The sequence below is a fragment of the Cucurbitaria berberidis genome (genome assembly GCF_010015615.1).
Source record: "Cucurbitaria berberidis CBS 394.84 unplaced genomic scaffold K460scaffold_4, whole genome shotgun sequence".
Classification (NCBI taxonomy): domain Eukaryota; kingdom Fungi; phylum Ascomycota; class Dothideomycetes; order Pleosporales; family Cucurbitariaceae; genus Cucurbitaria; species Cucurbitaria berberidis.
The window spans coordinates 1,807,832-1,823,339 of NW_024468938.1; the positions used below are offsets into that span (position 1 = coordinate 1,807,832).

General features: G+C 50.9%; 5 protein-coding genes across 5 annotated transcripts; 2 read left to right on the forward strand and 3 right to left on the reverse strand.

Moving 5' to 3' along the window:
* Positions 1–157: 157 nt before the first annotated feature.
* Positions 158–1,087, reverse strand: K460DRAFT_357024 (glycoside hydrolase family 16 protein; the record flags this gene model as incomplete). Its single annotated transcript, XM_040932005.1, has 4 exons — positions 158–201; positions 253–305; positions 367–865; positions 922–1,087. 4 exons carry the CDS (start codon positions 1,085–1,087, stop codon positions 158–160), a joined length of 762 nt encoding a protein of 253 aa, XP_040785833.1.
* Positions 1,088–2,012: 925 nt separating this feature from the next.
* K460DRAFT_288373 (uncharacterized protein) lies at positions 2,013–2,564 on the forward strand (the record flags this gene model as incomplete). Its single annotated transcript, XM_040929046.1, has 1 exon — positions 2,013–2,564. One exon carries the CDS (start codon positions 2,013–2,015, stop codon positions 2,562–2,564), a length of 552 nt encoding a protein of 183 aa, XP_040785834.1.
* A 2,439-nt stretch (positions 2,565–5,003) lies between these two features.
* On the reverse strand, positions 5,004–5,345 carry K460DRAFT_290957 (uncharacterized protein; the record flags this gene model as incomplete). The annotated part of the gene is made up of 1 exon (XM_040929244.1): positions 5,004–5,345. A coding segment is annotated over one exon (342 nt), but the record flags the coding sequence as incomplete, so codon positions are not given.
* Positions 5,346–6,746: 1,401 nt separating this feature from the next.
* Positions 6,747–8,428, forward strand: K460DRAFT_396614 (uncharacterized protein; the record flags this gene model as incomplete). Its single annotated transcript, XM_040936111.1, has 6 exons — positions 6,747–7,440; positions 7,496–7,592; positions 7,644–7,774; positions 7,834–7,902; positions 7,957–8,354; positions 8,403–8,428. The coding sequence occupies exons 1-6, from the start codon at positions 6,959–6,961 to the stop codon at positions 8,426–8,428; spliced, it is 1,203 nt and encodes a 400-aa protein (XP_040785836.1). The 5' UTR covers positions 6,747–6,958.
* Positions 8,429–9,518: 1,090 nt separating this feature from the next.
* K460DRAFT_357028 (uncharacterized protein) lies at positions 9,519–12,965 on the reverse strand (the record flags this gene model as incomplete). Its single annotated transcript, XM_040932006.1, has 1 exon — positions 9,519–12,965. The coding sequence occupies one exon, from the start codon at positions 12,963–12,965 to the stop codon at positions 9,519–9,521; it is 3,447 nt and encodes a 1,148-aa protein (XP_040785837.1).
* Positions 12,966–15,508: the final 2,543 nt, after the last annotated feature.

Here is a 15,508-nt window from a genome sequence, read left to right on the forward strand (position 1 = left end):
GTTAGCAGCAAGAGAAAGACTTAAATGTGCCTACGCACGCAAGCAAGTTGGAGTTGACTCATGGTTACAACTTGCATTTGTATGCTATCTGACTATATCCAGTGGGCATACATAATATTGAGTCGAAAGGGGCACCGCTGAGGTAAAAGTAGTTCGACTAGAGCGTCGTTACCTCCAGGTTGCGGATCGAGTACGTAGTGTCTATATCGCAATTAGATTTAAGCTCTCATTCAAAATGCCATGAATACTCACTCTTGGAGGGCCCCGGCGTGCCACTACTTCCTTCCATCTGCAGGTTGATCACTCTAAACCCACTCATTAGCACGGTTTTCTTCAACCCTAATACTCAACAAGATGCACGCTTACAGATACAACGCCTTCCCCACATAATCCCTTCCATAATGCGTCGTAACTTCCACACCATTTAACCAATACTTGACCTGCACCACACCTCCGCCGTTGTCTTTTAACTGACACTTAACATCATGCCAGGCCTCTGGGTTTGGATACGGAACATCTCTTGCCTGTACTGACGAAGACGTGTTGAAAGTGTTGAAGCTTATCTTCCCACTGCCTTTCCATTCCGCCATGTCGACTTCTGGCGGCCAGCCCTGGACGGCTGTGAGCCAGAAGGCCGGCCACGTGCCTTTTGCAGTGGTGGCTTGGAATGAAGCGCTAAAGACGAGACCGCCGTTTTGTGGGACAGTGAAGCGCTGTTTTGCACCCACTGCTCCACTGAGATAGTTGATGGGAATTTGCTTTCCTGCATGTGTTGCGGGTGGTTGCCCTTTGACTGGTTGGGCAGTGATGGTTAGGACGCCGGGACTAGAGATTGCGACATGTGCTTTGTCCATGCGTGCGCCGCCTGGGGTGACAAGGTGCTTAGCAGTGACAAGGTGAGGTTAGAAGTGGGAGATGTACCATTGTGTGTTGTACCGCCCCATGGGTAGTTGTAGTTGAAGAGTTGCTCGAAATTCGCAGTATTGTCGAAGACGGTTTTGGGGATTAGTGTTGTTGCGCGCTTGTGGTGAGGAGATGCGGAGGCTGTAGTCAGCAACAGAGCTGCACTAAGTGGAAGAAGGTGCATAGTATACAATGTAGTCCTCGAGACAGGGCTTAAGGGGAAGGAAACAAAGACTATAATAAGGTATACGCCCATTCATATAGAAATTATTTCAAGAAACATCCTTCGTCGTTCTTTAGGTCCTCTCATTTCGGCGCCGATTTCCGTAAAAAATAATTCCGCCGTTCTCCTGTTCGTAAGTTAGTGCGCGTTGCTTGCTCGGATGTGTTTGGAAGGATGAAACCTACGCTGTGGTAACGGTCGTTTCGCGTATAGTAAAATATGGGGAACCCTGTCGTGAAGTGCCGAACAAAAATGTCCATGTGAGTGCCGATTGGTGGAGCATGCAATATCTCCTAATATACTCTCCGCAACATATCGTACTTTTGCGTGGAATTAGCCATTCGGCCGGCAGAAAGCTGAATGTAGGTACTAAAATGTAACCATAAATACACTGGAATGGCTGAGCTGTGGTCGCGTTAATCGTTCAGCAAATGGGTTACTAAGGTTCATCGTTGCTGTAAACGAAGCACAGTTACTACCAACATCTTCAACTAGCTCTGGTTCTGTTCTAAATGAGCCTCAAGGCTCCGAAATAATCTACGCAAGGTAAGATGTAGTGTAAAACGGTTGGAGCGCAATGATAGCTATGCGCGAAAAAGACTCGCTGCAGGTTGCGTTGGGGCCTTCGCGATTTTGTCTTTCCACCATTGAGCAGAGTTTCGCGCCTACGGAGGAATCGCGTGATATTAGCCTCGTTCAATTAAATGTTTCTAAGCCTAACACTAAGCGCTCTAGCGTTTTGTACCAGACATGTTATAGAGTAGGAAAGTCTAAGAAGTCGTAAGGTGCAGAGTGACCTTTAGCCGGGAGTCGGGGGTCGCTTAATGCAGTTAGCCGTAATCTTGGTCTCTGCTCACCTGCGTTATCGTTAACATGATCAACAATCATGCCTCAGAACAAACCCCGTCTCCAGCTCGCTCTCTACGCGCGGCCAAAACACCCCGGCACGTACCACTACGCACTATTCATTTCTCCCAAAGGCACCAAGCAACAGCCTGCTGATTCAGCGACAAAACATCATGTTAAGAACACGCTCCAAAACACCGCCGGCGAAGTCACGCAGCCCTGGCGCTACGAACGCCTTGCTATCTCAGATGTCCAGCTAGAACACCGCCTCCTAGTTCGTATCAATATAGCTAAAGTTATCTCCCCGCATGCGCTCGAGAGAATCATTGAAGCAGTGCCGGTTTACCAGATTGATGACCCAAATCAAATCGAAGCACGATCGTTCACCTGTCTGACATGGGTTCAGGCTACATTGGAGGCGTTGAGGAGCCAAGATGTGGTTACAGGGCTGGGAGAGTGGGTGAATATTCAGAAGGCGGCGCTGGAATATGTCGAGAGGAAGATGGAGGTGGGGAGATGGAAGGCAGATTGGAAGGGAGAGCAGAGGGTGCCAATGTTGGATTTGCGCAGTGGGAGAGAGATTGTTGGTTAGGAGTTTGGGAAAGTCATCCCTAGACTATGAAACGATTAAGTGTAGCCGTCATATCACGACTTTGGCTTCGAGTCTAGATTTTTTTCACATTGGGTCGCTGCAGGGCAAGCTGAAGCAACCGACGAAGCCTTTGTACAAGGCCATAGTGTCACCGCAGAAGCTGTACGTTATTCCGGCGGCTGCACTACATCTGACATCTCATTAGAACGGGCGCATGGCACAGGCGAACCTATCATATTCGCTCCGAGACAAAAACAGACCAACTTGCCGAAGCTACTCGAGGATAATTGTTTCCCAAATGTTCTTATTTTCGGCCACCTCTTGTCGCGACTTGTTACCCACGTAGGCCGCAGCAACAACCGTGAAGGAATTTCCACTACACCGAAGAATCATTGGATCATCGACGCCGTCGACGATAGCGACGACATCGAACAACTGCACCGGTCCACCAGTGCTACCTGTCAGCCACGTATCCGTGGTAAAGAACGTCAAGCCGGACGTGAAAGTGCCAGCTCTCTTAAACGCGTTGCTCCCGATTATTTCTCTCAGCGTCCCCGGTATGCAAGTGCAAGCATGCGAAGCAGTCCCTACGGCTATAGCTATCGCCATGTAGCGTAGTCTTGTTCGCACGAGAAGTCTAATGGTGAGAAAAACCAGGCTAACTAACTGCACAATCCGACTTAGAAAACTTAAAATTTTGTCCTCAAGCAGGCTTGCCACGAAACATACTCCTTGAGCAATGAGACCGACTTGTATGACTATCTCGAACCAGTCGTTCGATGCGAGGACTGCCTTGCCATACATTGTGCTGTAGATCGGGACTCGGAATGTCCATAACAGACATGTACCGCTAATTAACACGGCTGCTGAGTTCCGACGGAACAGCCAGTATGCGTATGATCGTCTAGGGAGGAGGGAACTCGCATTGCAGTCGTAAACAAATAGTGTTAAGAGGGTGATAGAGAAATCGGTCCGGTAGGAAGCAGCCAGCGATTCCGGATTTTTACACGTTAGCGCTGATGGACTCAATGCGCAAACGCCGTGCATTATGAGCGGCCAGAGGCACCAGACCAGGATTCCAGATCTTACGTAGTTGACCATCTTAGAAGTGCTGGATTCTCGATAGATCGACCGAAGAGAGAGCAGGATCTGGGCGATCGTCGAGTTGAGAATGAAGTTGCGAACACTTTCGATTAGTGCAGCGACAACAGCTTCGGGTACGGGTTTGAATATGGGATCGCTCGAGACGCTCTGGCCACTGTTCAAAGCAGTCCACTGCCTACGATACGCGTAGAAGTTGATGGTTGATGCTAAGAGATCCCATAGCACACCAAAGGAGTCCACGATGCCTGTGGACCTTACGGTTCCGATCACCTTTACCTGGACCTGCAGCTGGTTTGGAATAGTTGTTTGTAGGCGACGTGACCGTAGTAATCTTGGTGCATGTTGCGGGTCCAGTAGCGCCGTTCTTTGTCGCTTTTCAACTCCGTATTTTGTCAGCGGGGGCATATACCATAGCTGTCTCGTGGAGTATGACCGAACTAGCGCGATGTCCGAGTCGTCCAAGTCGCCAGGAGTCCATTGCGTCCAGTCTGGTATAAATGAAGGTAGCCCTTTCCTCCATGCGGGAGTGTTGTCCGTAATGCTACCAGAAAAGAGAGGTCGAATCTTTGGGCCTATACCCACAATCATGTTCCCTAATGTGTCATAAGGATCGAACTGAGTGGCCCAGAAGTCGTCGTGTGTGAGGTATCGTTCATGTGATCGTGCGGACTTGAGGATGCTAAGGTCACGGTCCTTTGCAAAGCATAGCATGAATACTAAGAAGAAGGCCTGCTTGTCACTTAGATGTGCGTATTGTGTGACGTCAATATCCCCAGAGCCTTTGATAATCCCAAGCTCTTTGAAAACACCATAGAGCGCAAAGAACTTGTCCTTTGCCACACTGCAAGATTTGAACCGCGTCGTCCGCATCACACTGGTGAGCGAAAAAGTAGACAAGTCCGTGATGAGTGGCCGCCCAAACCTGCGAATCCCCGTCTTCATCTTTTCTTTCCGTTTCAGTGCTAACGCATCGCTGATGTAGAACTGCAAGGCAACAGCCTGATCAAGATCCAATGATCCAGCAAGAAAGCCGATATCGGTAAGAACCTGCCAGCCAACGCGGACATGATCAAACGGAATCGATGAGCCTCCACAGAGTAAGGTAACCTTTCCAGGAAGTGGTAGGGTGACCTCTTGCACAGGCCACAGTCTTTGGAACCAGGACCTATGGAAGAAGTCGCGAAACTCATATGTAAATGCAATCCACTGTCGAGTCTTCTCATGTGCCACGTTCTTTGCTGCTATCCAGGCTCGAGACTCGTCCGCTTCGCTTCCACAGGCCCGGCCAACCTCAAGGAAGAAGTCGCAAATCTCCTGGCTGTGCGCCTTGTGGTCTCCTAGCCAGGCAATTACATGTGTTGCCCTCTTGTATACTTCTCCCATGATTTGAATCTGCTGCGATCGCTCACCCAGAGCGTCTGTGTCGCTTCCTTGATCGATGCAGATAGCGTCCACCCACACATTGACGGCGTGCCATTTGCCGTATATTTCGCGTATTTGGCGCAGAGCTCGAGCACAGTTCGGTGTGACTGTCAAACAGCTTCCATTGCAAATGACCGACACTTTTCCCTCATGGGAGTCCCAAGCGTAGGATAAGGCGATGTAGTTTGGGGAATCATCTAGTGTTGCCTCTAAAATCTCGCATCGTATAGGGGATTCGAGTAAAGGTGATGGCATGATTCGTGCTATGCGAATGGAATTGACCTCGGCCAGGCGTTTGTATGAGAAGTCCTTTAGAGCGCTACCTTTTGTACCTGAGTCGAGGCTGGGATTCATAGAAGGTGTCGAGTCTAATGAACGTACCCTACTTTGTTCATTTATCGCATCCAGGTGCAGTAGGCAGAGGTGAGAGCATGCGCGCACATCAAACACCGGTAGGTATCCAGTATACCAGGCTACTGTAGATGCGATCTGATATACGATCGGATATATCCACCAAGTCTTCTTGGATTTGAAACCTGCTAGGCCAAGATAGTGGGGAAAAGTTGCAAATAGTGTCTGGTCGAGATATAACAACAAAAAGCCTGAAAGTAAGCCTAGTGATAGTCCCTCTACACGCGATCGTCCCTCTACCTTAATCGCAGCGAAGCGTTGCAGTTCGAAAGCCACGAAGATGTAGCCTGACAAGGCAATCCCGCAAAAGATCGCAGCAATGCCACCTTGCACGCCGAGCGAGCTAAGTCTCCAGAAACGGTCCATGGTGTCGGCCTTCACCCGTGTACGTGCGTTATGGGTATTTCAGTCGTTTTAGAAGCATCGGGAGGAAGGAGTTGGTATCGGTAGGAGGATATCGTATGTTTATGAAGGCGCGCACAGCCACCTCCAAAAGCCGCGCTAGGCAACCACAGCGCTTCATCGCAAAGATGATCCAATCAATAGCACTTACAAGCCTGCCTACTGATCGTGGCTTTTAAGCAGGCCAACGCTCGCGTCGGGTGTTATTTCCAAGTTAAGAGGGGATTCGGATGATAACACTGTTGGCATTTTGTTCAGCTGCTGTAGGCAGCAGCATTGCTTTTACGTAGCTGGAATTAGTTCTATAGTTCTGTTTTATATCGCGGTACCGTACCTAGCGTTTAGTGTATTATATAACTGTTTTTGCGATTTGTAGAGAGCTCTCCAAGCTTTATAACTTTCTATTTTCTCCCTACTCCTGGCATACCCCCGATTCGGTTAATCAATCTTGGCATATTACTTCTGCAAAATCTTACTCAGCTCAACCTCAGCTCAATCTTGCTAAGGCTCGCTTTTGATTATGACTATGTTGCCCTAGGCTACTCACGACTGCGTCATAACCTTTTTTCAACTCCAAGACCCCGAAAGCGACTAGTCAGTAGCAATAAACAACGGCAGATGACGCAGCTGAGCAGCCCAGTCCCAGAACTCAGACAGGGGGTCCCGAGCAAACTCTGCTCTCTGCTTGGTGTTCCGTCTTTTAACTTTGGTCCGCTCAACTTTTAAGGCGCGATCGTCCTCCAGGAGATAAAGCTTGGTTATGGAGCCAAAGTGCCGAACGCGGCTGTACCCGGGTATATATTAGTTAATCAATAGGACCGTACTAACAACTATGGTATCGCGGGGCTAGGGAAGTTTGAACTACTCATGTTTGAGCCGATCATATGCGATACATTGCTATGGCTAGGTAGTGGACCACGTGCTATTTTTTCACAAGCAGTGAATGGTCACTGCTATATTGATGGTATAACACAGTATCAGCAGTGGGCAGGTTGACTCGGCGGAGCGCTTCGGCAGTTGCAATAATATCGGCATGTAACGACAATACTCAAACCATGACCCATACGCTTATCAACAGCATCACTCCCGAGGTCGCAGTCGCACATCACGATTCATTCTCTTCTCAACACTCACGAGATACGGACTACGACCGACAATCCACGATGCTTTGGGTTACTTTTCTCGCCCTGACTGCACTCACCCAGGCATCTCCTTTTTCGGATGCACCAGCATGGCTCAGCAGCAAATTGAGCAAGAGACAAGGTGGCACGACCATGTTGAGATTTGGATGCGCGCAAGTCGTCATTGACCGCCTGGATCCCCTGGTCAACCCCGGCCAGGCCCCTTCTCCCCATCAGCATCAGATCGTCGGAGGAAATGGCTTCAACATGACAATGACTACTGGCGATGTTTCCAAGACTGCTTCCTGCACGACATGCGCCTTCTCCAAAGACCTCAGCAACTACTGGACAGCCAACATGTACTTCAAGTCGCCAAAGAACGGCACGTATAAGCGCGTGAGGCAACTAGGTGCCGCGTAAGGACCTCTGATTGTATTGCGTCCAAGATGAAGCTAATCTTTGCTGCCACAGACGACAATTCAATGATGACTTCAGCACCAAGATTGACGGCGGTATTCTTTTATACTACGTCTCAGCTCAGCCGGGCAAGGTCAAAGCCTTTCCTCAAGTACGTACCTCTAGCAAAAGTTTCGTTGTCATGGCTGACCAGGCACCCCAGGGTTTCCGTATGCTAGTGGGTGATCCGACGAACCGTAAAGTCGATCCCAAGATGAAGATGCAAAATTGTTTCCGCTGCTACACTGGACCCAACTTTGGGGGAGACAATGCCGCGCCATGCGCAGATAACAAGTTCGTCCCATCATAAATAGTGCAAGTTTCTCAACCCCCACAGCTAATCATGAGCGCAGACTCGACACTCAACAGATGCCTACTGCCCCTTGCAAGGGTGGCATTCGTTCGAACATTATTTTCCCCACGTATGCATCCACAAATCTTCTTTTCAAAAACCGTTCATCTAATTGATACTCCAGCTGCTGGGATGGTAAAAACCTCGACAGCCCAGACCACAAATCACACGTTGCCTATCCCACGTCCGGTCCTGCCAACTTTCTCAGCCTGGGTGGTTCTTGCCCCTCGACGCATCCTGTTCGCATCCCACAGCTCATGTACGAAGTCGTATGGGACACGACACCATTCAACAGCGAGTGGAAGTCTGGCGACCCTAACCCGTTCTACCTCAGCTACGGCGACAACACAGGACTCGGCCAGCATGCCGATTATGTGTTTGGATGGCAAGACGACGAGCTGCAGAAGGGTATGGATGCTACTAACTGCATGGGCGCCAAGTGCAAGGACTTGAAAAACCAGGTCATTGACACTGCTAAGCAATGTAATGTCAAGCGGGTTGTCCAAGACGATCTTGACAAATGTGAGTTGGATATCTAAATGGAGATGCAATTTTACTAACAGTATACAGGGCACGGGGATATTCCTCTGGTCTAGAAGCGCCCATGTATATGTACTAGACCTTGTGATATTCTACTTGGTTTTCCGAGAAGCAATAGTAGTTGGTAAATTGCGTAGAACAGATAGGCTTGGTGGTACCTTTTATAACTTAAATACACGCTCGTTTATATTAGATCTTTAACTATCAAAAACATTCTACTGTGCCTATGACTTCAGCAATGCAAGAGATACCAAACCCCGTCTCAAGCCACAACGCGAAAACTTCCCTTTCCACCCTACCCATTCAGTGAGGCTGCCAAAACTGTGACTATGGCCTTTACGTTGTAGAATCACGTCTTAACGATAAGTTTCGAACTGTAACTCGGTTGGCTTGAAGTAATTGTTGAGTGAGGGTTAGGAGTGTTTGTATCATGTTCTGCATTGCATGGCATAGCCTTACCGACAGCTACCTCTCTTAAAGGCCCGCCTTCATCTGCGTGCAAGTAGTAGCGCGACTGCGACACACTGTCCCGGTCTACATACTAATGAAGATATGATGATCTTCGACTCTGGAGTAGAGTAGGAAGCCTTTGAACTTGCGTCTAAAAGCATGCATGTTCAGCATAATCACTTTCCACTCCAGTACATGCAGATGTGTAAATGCTCCATTGGAAAAAATCCCTATGCTATATCAACCCCCATGCACCCTGGTATCCTATCCCTCGCATTGAATTGCATGTAATCCCAATCAAATCAAACCCCGAAAAAGGACCCCGCTAACGCTATCAAACAAGGAGACCTCTCAGGCCCATCCATGCTAAAACGAACTTGAAAACCAAATGTCCAAGAGAAAGAAAGGACGAGTTAAACCATGAACCTCCCTGGAACGCTCATCTAGCACGTGAAAAAGGGAAGAGAAGAGAAGAGAAGCCATCTTACACATGAACCAATAGCGAATGAATAAATGATGATGAGTACAACCGAACCCAAACGAAGATAGATAAATAAACAAGCCGCTTGAACAATAGGAGAGAGAGAGATGAATAAAACTCAAGAGTTAAAAATAGTTAACTGGCAATAACAGTCATCGTACAGAGACGACTTGATATGAAAACATGAAGATAAAAGAAGGATAACGCCATGATATTCAAACTTTTGGTCCTTGCGAACCCCTTTCTTGTTGTTGTTGTTGTTGTTGTGGCTGCGAGTGATAATAGTCGCTGGGATGCGAGTAGGAAATGGAGTGGGAGAGGTAATCGGAGAGGTCGTCAGATGCTCCTTCTGCCTCATCTCCTAGATCAGAGCTCGAGTAGGCGTGGAGATCGGAGGAGTGACGCTGTGGTGAATAATGATTGTAGGGGTCGTAATTGGGTATTGTACGTTCACGGGATGAACCAGTTACGGGCGTCGCGATAGGCGGACTCGACTTTGTGGACTCAACAGCTTCGGGGACCCCGTGATGGAAGTCGGGGATGAGGATGCTGGGCGGTCGGATGGTGGTGTTGGACACTTTCTCTTCCAGCGGTTTGTCTCGGACGTCAGCGACACGTAGAACGTTGTTTGGCCCTACGCTACGAGCTGTCGGTGGTGCCATTGAGGAGCTTGCTGCGTTTGTTGGCTTCGACGGTGATGCTGGGACCGCGAAAATGGGAATCGGCTCTGGCTTGATCTCAAGCTCAGTTCTGCGAACGCCCTCACCGAATAAGGCGCCATCCTTTTCATCCCACAGCCTCTCATGGATCCTGTCTTCCTCTTTCGACATCCTTAAATCCCTGATACTCTCATCCAGACTGTACCGTATACGTTCGCTTTCAAACGAGACCCGCTCTGGTTCAGCAAAGCCCGAATCTTGATGTAACGGCATATGATATCCTGCCGCCATCGAAAAGCCCGTTGAGACCCTTCCCGTGCGCTCTGGGCGGTCGAAGATAGAAAATCCGGTACCAACGCGAGATGGTGCGGCCGAGCTGCTCACAGAGGAGTCCATTGCGAGCTCGTGCTCGAGGCTGGCGAGTGTCGTGGAATCTGGAATCTGGGAATGGCGGCTATGGTATTGTGTGTCATCGGGTGTTGTATGCTGAGTCTGTGATTGTGCCAGCTGGTGTACGCGATCGCTAAAGGAGGCTTTGCTCCCAACGCCTCGATGATGCTTTCTGTCGTGCGGTTCTTGCAGACAGTTTTGTGTGGCCGGAGGTTCTATTGGTTGGAGTTCAGCAACTTGTGACAAGCTTAGCGGCGTATCGTCAGACGCTTTGCCTGCCAGAAACGAGTTCTCTAGTTCGCCTGGTGGGGTTGTGATGCAGACCTCTTTCGGTTCTTGGGTCGCAAAATCATGAACATCGATATCGACACAGCCTCGCTGGACTAGTTTCGTGTCGCCGTCTATGTACACCTGCTCCCATCTTGTCTCTCTGCTAGCTGGAAGGCTAGCCAGCTCATTCTCTAGCTCTGAATCATCGAGCGACATGACGGATCGATGACCGGGGTATGGCGAGCAGTCACTCCTTCTGTTCGTACTGCTGCTTCGCAAGGGACTGGGAGATCGCCCACGCTCAATATTGTTGTTCGGCATGATGTAGGAGCCGGATGACGCGGGGTATTCTGTGGGAGGCACATTGATGTTCTCAAACGATGACTTGTTCCTTGAATGCCGGCGATGATTGGAAATGTCCTCCAGGTCTACAGCGGTAGCCGGATCGATATACTCTTTGGCGCTCCTATGCGTTGAGACGCTTTCTCTTGATGCAACCTTGATCTTGGGCTCCTGTTGTTCCGGAAACCTCTTCAAAAGAGCGCTTGCGGCTGGTCGTCCACGAGGAGTTTCGTTCAAGCAGGCCCGGATGATGTCCCTGAAATATTCTGGAACATCCGTGTGTTGTCGATTGAGTGTCCGCGCCAGTGGTCGTTCCTGGCGCTCTGGCTCATCCTGTTGCTCCGCTAACGCCCATAGCACCATGCCTAGCTGGTAGAGATCTGACTTGACGCCAATGTAGATCGAGATGCGCTGCCCGCTCTCAATGAGCTTTGCAAGTTCAGGCGGCTCCCAACCAACAGGACACCCGCGGCGGTTGATGTCGATAATCTTCGCGTTATCATCGTGGTCGATGACAATATTTGACAATGTAAAGTCGCCCTGTACATAGCCGGCTTCGTGGATCTCGGAAAGACCCTCAATGATTTGACGCCCCCATCGCTCACGGCGTTCCCAATGCAGTTGGCCCGTTGGCTTGTAATCGTAGATCATATCCACAAGTGCGCCTTGCTCGGCGTAGCTGATCAGCAGCCCCTTGATGAGCTCATTCTGCTCGTCAACAATGATACCTTCGAACTTGATGACGGACTTGGAGTCTTGTAGGCTGGATAAGGCGTTGATCTCATAAAGGAACTCCTCGACAGCGTCTGGACCTGGAATCTCCTTCTTGATGTATACTTTGTTGTGAATGGAGACTTTGTAAACGAATCCAGAGATGTGCGAGTCGAAGGAGACGGCATTCTCTCTGAAGCGCTTGCACTCGAGGTGGTCGATAGCGGACGTGGGAGGGTATGGGATGATCTCATTGACGTCTTCGGTGACGTGAACATGTAGACGACCATCTGTGGTTTCGAGCTTGAGGTTCGTCACGGTGTCGTAGAACTGAATATCGGGCAGGGAGTCACGAATGGCTTCGTAGATGCGGGAGCTCTTGTCTCTCTGGTAATGTAGAGTCTTCAGGTCCGATTCGAGTGACTCGGGCTCTAGTTGGCGGTAATCGCAGGACACCGTCACGCGTCTCCACTTATTGGGCTCTTCGGCGTAGGTGATGAAGAACTTCTCACGGTCCGACATGTCTCGGAAGTGCATACTGAGGTTCAGAATCCACTTGGCCTCCAGCTCTTCCTGCAGCCGTGTATCATCGACGTCAGATGCGGACCGATGCGAGCCATGCTCCGAGTACGCATCAGCTAGCTGCACGGGCGGCGGTTCGTCTACAGCCATGTAGTCTTGGCTAGGCGCGTCGTCGTAGTCGACCTGTCTTGCGCCTGCGGGAATGTTCGAGTCTGGCCCTCCGCCTATTGTGGGCTCTGGCCGTGGCTTCTTTTGGCTGTCGCTCTCGCGCGGACTCAGGAGGTCGGGCGCAGACATGGAGGGTACGGACATGGGAGGTGGGGAGAGGGATCGCTTTGTGACTGTCGACTCCTTGCGATCGGCCGACGCAGCTCGTTTCGGCTCGGCTTCAAGAGGCACCTCCAATAGCTTGTCCCTCTTCTCGCTGTTCATCCTCTTGAACGTCAAGGGCCTAGGCAAGCCAGGGACCACCCTCCTACTGCCTCTCCTATGCAGCAGGCCTGCTGTTCGTGAAACAGGCTCTCCGCTCGAGTGTGGCCTCGCATTCTCCTTGTTCTGCTCATTGTTGGGGGCTCCAGCTTTTTCAGGTTGTTGTTGTGGTGGTGGTGGTGGCGGGGGTTCCTCCTCTTCCCTCTTCAGCCATGAGCCAATCTTCTGCAGACTCAGGCGGTCCCACATGCTGCGATGCTCTCCGACTTCTGTCCGCGCTCTCTGCCTACTTCTACTCCGACTTGACTCGCCATTGCTGGCAGACAGCAAGTGAGGCATCTTCTGCTATCGACTGTGGCACACCCACCGCTCTGCGCGGCGCGGCGTGGACTCTCAGCTCACACCCAGCCTTCTTATCCACCGTCTACCAGGCTGGGAGATGTAGCCCAAGTAGACTGCGGGGAACTTCCTGGTCGGCGTGCTCAGGCTCGTATCGGAAGGACTCGTGCTATCGTGTTGGCGCCGGCTGCATGCTGTGTCGTGTTGGGGTGTAACGGTGGCTTGCTGCATCCATGGACCTAGTTGATGTCTCGTGTCTCGACGCTGCGAAAGCGCATTTCCCCTCTCCACGTTGTTGAATTTTTCTCTTCAGTTGCTCAGAGCCTGATGCAGAGTCTGCGACTCAAGGAGATGAGGCTTTTTTATTATTGACGCCCAAGCGACATGACCGTGGATCGCGTTGGCGCCTAACCTCGAAACAGGCACCGGGCGAGGGCAGCAACGTGAGGCTCAACAGGGCGCAGAGGAGCAGGCTGACGGGGGGACTTTGGGGCTGGCGACGAGGACGAGAGGGCGAAGATGAGTCGGTCGAATGCGAGGTGAGATGGGATGCAGTATAGTGCAGTAGATGCGCAATAGCCAAAGAGGCTGGGTTGAGTCGCCAATCAGCGCGAAGCAACCACGACGCGGCTTACCAGCACCTGTGTATCCCGAGTCCCTGTCCAATGCAATGAAACAAATCAAATGGGAGCCGTCGACCGGGTGACACGAGTGGGAATAATCGGTAGTGGTCTCACAGAAGCGGGGAAGGAAAAGGAAAAAGGGAAAAGGAGAGAGAGGGACAAATTCAGCGTGCAGCAGCTCCATGTTTTGGTGCTTGCTGTGTGTGTGTGTGTGTGTGGTGCGTGGCGGTCAAGCACCCAGCACAGCATTGGACAGACGCCCTCTCACCCTGCAGCCTCCCAGCGCAAAAGACCAAAAGCAAACCGAGCCCGAGTCGAATCAGAAGCAAGATGCGCCTGGGTGTGGCAGCCACTCTGCCAACCTGCGGTGAGCGTCACACAATCTCACCCATGAAGATTCACCCTCAATGCTCCATTTGGTCCAACATGTCCAGCAGGAAAACACCTCTCCTCCCCAAGGCTGCCCCCTCGAATTCATCTCGAACATCGGCCTCTCCCCCTCTTTGGGCCTGCCTACATGCATTAGGCCAGACGTAGCGAGACTAATTCCTTCCGAGCTTTCTCACGGAACAGTACTTGCGGCCTTTAGTACCCTACCCGTACCATAGTGTAGTAGTGCCCACGAGCCCCACCGCTGCGTCGCACTAGGGGCCTTCTCGGGACGCTTCGAGTGCAGCAGCTACTGCAAGACGACTGTCGAGGAATTAAACTCGCTAATTGACGTCTCGAGCTGCAAGTATTTCCACGCGCTGATAGATTTGGACAATTCAGTCATAGGTGGTGATTGCCTTGTCCAACAGGGCCATCTCCATGTACACAAGAAGAAGTCGTAGACACCTCACCACCCCAGACATCCTACACCGTCTCTCACCTCACTACTCACTAGCAGCTTGCCAGCCGCCAGCATCACCGCCTCAAAAGTGAAGCTCCCCATATCCACAACGCACGTCGCCAAAACAGAGAAAGAAAGAAAGCCTCGCGACAAGACTGATGCCAACAACCACAACAAACCCAGCCCTCTTCCCAATTCCAAGCTCTGATTCGCTCCCTCCTGTTCGCATTCATCACCACGGTATGCGTGCGTTGTTGCGTTGTCCAACCCCCCCTTACATTGCGGCTGGCTTGACACGTCAATGGGGGTTCATGCGCAATGCAATGAATGTCTTACTTGGTTAGCACCTGCAACAGGTCAAATGGAGCTTTCCAACCGCGCCAGCCAGCCCGTTGGAACAAGATTGATTGCTACATCCAATCCAGTCAATTCCTTCAATTCGTTGCGCCAGAAGCGTTTGTCTTGTCCTGTCTTGTCTTGTATGTCTAACAAGCCTCATTCAAGTTTTCATTAGCTAGAGCACGGCTTGAACGATGAATTGATTGATTGATGGATTGATTGATTAAATTTGCCCCGCACTGCCGCCGACCCTTTTTCCTACCCTCGAGCTTTTAATATTCAACAGTTCTATAACCCCGCCCCGCCCCGCCCCACGCCAGGTAATGTACCACTCACCCACACGCGCGAAAAGCAACGTCGGAGCGAACGGCTGAGCTAAGAAACTAAAATACCGTTATGTCCTCTTCCCTTTTCTCTTTGCTTTTCTACCGCAAACGCCACAGTGCTACAACAGCACGAAAACGTTCCGCGTAGCCGCTGTCTCGAGAGGGGGGTCCAAAGTTGCACGCGTGGGTGGTTGGATCAGGCATAGCATAGCATCTCTTCTCCTATACGTTTGTCGTAAACGATACTGACAAGAGGAGCACGCGGGATCACGGCAGAGCGGCGACCGGTTGAATTAAGTTGCGCTGAGTCGAGTTATCTGCTGTGCCGTGTCCCAACCCGCGGAATCCCAAAGTACAGTAGCTCGCTCAACCGGACCGTCCCGCCGCCGCTATAGCCGTGGCGCGGCGTGGAACGAGAAGGGA